At 40.5% G+C, this 5490-nt stretch overlaps 1 protein-coding gene across 1 annotated transcript in view; it reads right to left on the bottom strand.

Moving 5' to 3' along the window:
- The window catches only part of Xkr4 (XK related 4), a gene marked incomplete in the record, with an annotated part of 379561 nt that overhangs the window by 151262 nt on the left and 222809 nt on the right, over positions 1 to 5490 (bottom strand). Inside the window, 1 exon segment of the mRNA XM_055603198.1 lies at positions 5415 to 5490. Within this exon segment, the coding sequence (XP_055459173.1) occupies positions 5415 to 5490 (76 nt within the window).

Raw genomic sequence — 5490 nt, 5'->3', positions numbered from 1 at the left:
ATAGATAGATAGATAGATAGATAGATAGATAGATAGATAGATAGATAATTAAATGCACTTCTGGAGGTATCTCCAGCCCTGATTTCAGGCTATACTACAGGGTAATAGTAATAAAAACTGCATGGTACTGGCATAGAAATAGACTGGTTGGTCAATGGAATCGAACTGAAGACCCAGAAATAAACCCACATATCTATGGTCACTTGACTTTTGACAAAGGAACCAAAACCATACAAAAAAAAAAAAAAAAGACAGCATCTTCAACAAATGGTGCTGGTCTAACTGGATGTACACATATAGAAAAATGCAAATAGATCCATATTTATCTCCCTGCACAATCCTCAAATCCAAGTGGATCAAAGACCTCAATACAACATCAGATACACTAAATCTATTAGAAAAGAAAGTGGGAAAGAGCCTTGAACTCATTGGCACAGAAGACAACTTCCTGAGTAGAACACCAGCAGCTCAGGCTCTAAGATCAACAATTAATAAATGAGACTTCTTGAAACAAAATCTTCTGTAAAGCAAAGGACACTGTCAATAGAACAAAAAGACAGTCAACAGTTGGGGAAAAGAGCTTCACCAATTCTACAACCACTATAGAGTGAATGTTCAAAATAGATAATGAATTCAAGAAATCAAACACTGATAAGCAAATAATCCAATTTTAAACATGGGGCACAGAGCTAAACAGAGAATTCTCAACAGAGGAACCTCGAAAGGCCAAGAAGCACTTAAAGAAATGTTCAACTTCCTTAGTAATAAGGGAAATGCAAATCAAAATGACTCTGAGATTCCATCTCACACTGGTCAGAATGCCTAAGATTAAAATCTCAAGTGACAGCACATGCTGGCGAGGTTGTGGAGAAAGAAGAACACTTTTCCATTGCTGGTGGAAATGAAAACTTGAACAACCACTTTGGAAATCAATTTGTTGCTTTCTCAGAAAACTGGGAATAGCTCTACATCAAGTCCCAACTACCATAATAGCCAGAAACTGGAAACACCTGGATGTCCCTCAACTGAATATTGGATAAAGAAACTGTGGCACATTTACACAATGGAATACTATTCAGCTATTAAAATCAAAGACATCTTGAAATTTGCAGGCAAATGGATAGAACTAGGAAAAAAAAACATCCTGAGTGAGGTAATTCAGACCCATAAAGACACACATGCTAATACTCACTTATAAATGAATTTTAGCCATATATTACAGGATAAGCATACTATGAGGCACAGACCCAAAGAAGATAAATAACATAGAGTATCCAAGGGAGGAAGCATAAATCTCACCCGAAAGGGGAGCTAGAATAGAAAGAGGTAGTGGTTAAAGAGAGGGAACAAGGTAGGAGAAGGGACACAGAGACTTGAAAGGGTAGAGATCAGAGCAGGAGGACGTAAGATCTGTAGAGAAAAGAGAAACTAATGGTGGGGCTATCTCTATGATAAGCAGGAGACCTAAGTCAGAGTAGGTTCTTGGGAGGACATGAAGGGACTCAGATACTCCTAGGAGCAGAGGCCATAGAGACTGAACTAGACTAGTCTCTAACTAGACTAGTTTTCTTGCATAGGGAGGGGAACAATAGCCCACCCACAAAAACTTTGACCCAAAATTTACCCTGCCTACAAGATGTGCAGGGCTAAAAATAGAGCAGATAGAGCAGAGATTGAGGGAATGCCCAACCAATGCCTGGCCCAACCAAAGATCCACCCTATGGGAGAGTGCCAACACCTGACACTATCAAGGATACTCTGCTAAGCTTGTAGACAGGAGCCTGTCAGAGTTGTCCTCTGAGAGACTCTACCCAGCAGTGCCTCAAAACAGATGCTGGGACTCACGGCCAAACACTGGGCAATGCATACGGAGTCTTGTGAAAAAGTGCAAGGAACAAGAGAAGGTTCTGGTGGTGACAAGAGTTCCACAAGAATACCAACAGAGAGCCAACTGACCAGGGACCAGAGGGGCTTGCTGAGACTGAAGCACCAATCAAGTTCCTTGCATGAACTGGAACCAGGCCCCCTACAAATATGTAGTAGATGGGCAGCTTAGGCTTCCTGTGGGTCCTCTAATAAGGGAAATGGGGACTGCATCTGACTGGGACTCACCTGTCATCTCTTTGATCACTTCCACCTGGCAGGACGGCCTTGCCAGGCCACAGGGGAAGAGAACATGCTCCATCCTGACGCAACTTGATGAGCTGCAATGGACAGGAAAGGGAGCTCCCCTTTTCTTCAGAAAAGGGGAAAAGGAGGGAGAGGGAGGGGGAATGGGGCTGAAAAGGGAAGAGGAATGGGGCTACACAGATGTAAAGTGAATAAAATTAAAAAGGAAAGACCACCAAATCTAAATTAGCCAGAGTGCTAGGAATTGCCTTTCCTTTCATGTGTGTGGTGTGGTGTGAGTGTGTGTGTGTGTGTGTGTGCGTGTGCGTGTGCGTGTGCGTGTGTGTGTGTGTGTGTGTGTGATTTGTTTATGACGTTCTCAAACTGAAAAGGTGCTTTTTTTTCTTGGCTTCTCTTGTCTTGCCTCCTCATTTTTCATGAGACACTAGGTCTGCTAGGACCACAAGAGAGTGCATCCATCAGTCTTGCATCTTTTTCTGAGTGCTCTTAATTGTTGTTTTGGTACATCTGAATCTTAGCACTCAGGAGGCAGGGACAAGAAGAAAACTACTTGTTTATACCAAAGAGTTACTAACTTGCTCTGAAGATGCACACTGAATTCTTGGAGGTTACTTTAGTTTGAATTGGCTTTGATTTCATTTACATCTGTACTTACAGAACATTAAGCATTTACAGGCTACTATCTACCCATTAGGCATTCACTTACTAGAAGAGATGGCAGAGATGGTGGAGAGTTGAAGACTGTGGAGGGTTTTTGTGGTTTGTTTATTTGTGCTAATTTTATGTTCCACTGAGATATGGATTCGTGTAGCCCAGTTTGACTCAAACTCACTAAGTAGCTGAAGTAGGCCTTGAACTCCTCACCCCCTTGCCTTTATCCTCAAAGTACTAGGATTAAGTAACAATACTCAGCTCGAGGTTGTCTAAGACACAAGACAACTTGTGCAGTGTCTTACTGTGGAGAACTTAGCATTTCGGCTCATTGTCTACACCCATCCAATTTCATTGACCAGCCAGCCACAGCTAGTTCATATGGCCTGCCTTTCTTTGTCCTGATTTTCTCTGCTGCTTCTCAATGAGCCTTCACCTTCTCTTCCTTCCAGCTTGCTTTCTAGCACTTGAATACTACACCCTGTGGATGCTTTTTGCCCCTTTTGTTATTTAATTATTTTTTCATACAATATCTTTTGATCATATTCCTTACCCTTCCTCTTCCTAGATCCTTTCATATCCCTACCCACCTAAGTTCATGCTATCTCTCTCTGTTTCTCTTTCTCTTTCTCTCTCTTTTAATAAATAAGAACAAGAATGAAAATCCAAAACAAACAAACCAAAACCAGGCGGAATTTCAGTATGAAGAAGGGAAAGTAGATACAACATCCTACTCTTTACCAAGAATCTACTTTCAATTGATACCTTCTAGGAAGAGAAAACCAGTCTTCCCCAGAGTAATGACACTGGGTATATCAACCCTCTCCAGGGCAGACTCCATGTCCCAAGAGAAAATGGCCAACAGAAAATGGACGCCATAATCTTTGTGTGCCTCTATAAAGCTCCTAGAAACAATGCTTTCTAGTATGTCATCAGGGTTGAATTAACTAATGAGCAATTCATTATTAGGGCTCTGTGAGCTGAATGAAATTCTCTGGAGCAGCCATTTTCTTTAAAGATATGTAATCAGCTCAACCTTGACTGAGCAGAATCTTGTGGTTATAGTAAAGGGAAAAAGTTACCTTGGGCTGTCCTTAACGTATGCCTCACTTCTGTGGCAGACACAGTACCTCTTAACTTTTGGAAAGTTTTCTAAGGTTGCAACAATAATCCTCTACTGACCCTGCAGCTGAGAATAAGAAAAAGACATAATTCAAATTCCCTATATGTCTATAGATCTAACCTGTCTGGTGATCCTAGTACATGCTTTGTAAATACACTAGTTCATGCATTGTGACTATAAAAGTTCCTGTGAATGGGCATGATGTCAGATGTCTGTAATTCCACACTTAGGCTGTGGAAGCAGGAAGATAAAGAATTAAAATCCAGCTTTTGCTACACAGCAAATTTGAGAACAGCCTGAGCTACACTGTTTCTGTCTTTAAAAAAATTAATTAACAACCATAAATAAATAAAACAAATCGTGAAGTTTCCATGATGTAACATGGATTTATAACTGAGTCTCTGTTTCTAAGTCATAATCATTCACGTTTGGCTCAGAATAAACTGACAAAGCACAGTCAGTATTTTCATTTTCACAACACCTTCTGCATTTCTTTCCCTGGTTTTCCCTGCATTGTCTTTGTTCGGGTCTCTATCTCTCAATGAAAGCACCCAGTCCAGTGTAACATGCATGTTCCATAAGAGCTACAAAGACACTGAAAGTTGAAAACACCATTCAGATCAAGTCCCTAGCTGGACCATGATAGAACATGGCAATGTTAAACATGGTATGTTTAATTCAGAGGAGATCAGACAGCTCTACTGAAGAGAAATAACATTTACACTGCTCTGCGATATTCATGAGACATCATCTGCTAACAGGATTGACAAATACGTTAGGAAACAAATCAGCTACAAGTGTCCCTTACACTTCATACTCATACCAATGTATTCACCTATTTGTCTACAGTAGCTGTCTTATCTTCTTAGGATGGATCTGAGAGCCAGTGTCTAAAGAAATATCAGGGCAGCTTACTGCCCTGATACTTCACTGGTCTCACTGACCACATGACCAAGCAAAAAACACAAAACAAAATATTAACCAGATAATTACATACCTTCCATAAACTCTATAGTACAGAAATAATATATTGTTAAATATTCAGAACATTTCCAGGTGATTTTAAAATAAAATTACCAAGGTAATCTCTAACATTTCTTTTTCATTTTCCCTCTCTCAATGTCAAAGGCAATGGTATGGACTATCCATATCCATATATATGTATATATATATGACAGAGAATAATAGTTATTGCTGTCCTTGTAACTTTTGTAAATTATTCTACCATGGAAATCAGAAGGCTTTAACTCTATGCCCATAGGGAGCAAGCACAGAATCATAAATTACATTTTTCCCTGCTAAAAGGACAGCTGGAGGGCAAAGGGGATGGTCTTTCTTTTAGTTAGCCATGACAGGTTATGGTGAAGAAAATATCATGCATAATTCATGAATCGTGCAATCCGGCAGATATACAAGGGGCCCGTGTCAATGAAGGACATCAGGGATGCATGGAATGTGACAAAAGTAGCCAAACTCTCCCAATTGAGAAACCAAAGTGCAAAGCCCTTACCCTGGAGGGCCTGTAAGCTGTGAGTCTGTACGATGATGCAGAGCTGCAGGACCAGCTGGGGGGCACTTTCCAAAAA

Source organism: Psammomys obesus, unplaced genomic scaffold (assembly GCF_907164565.1).
Source record: "Psammomys obesus unplaced genomic scaffold, mPsaObe1.curated_primary_1811, whole genome shotgun sequence".
NCBI lineage: Eukaryota > Metazoa > Chordata > Mammalia > Rodentia > Muridae > Psammomys > Psammomys obesus.
This window is presented reverse-complemented; position numbering and strand designations above follow the sequence as displayed.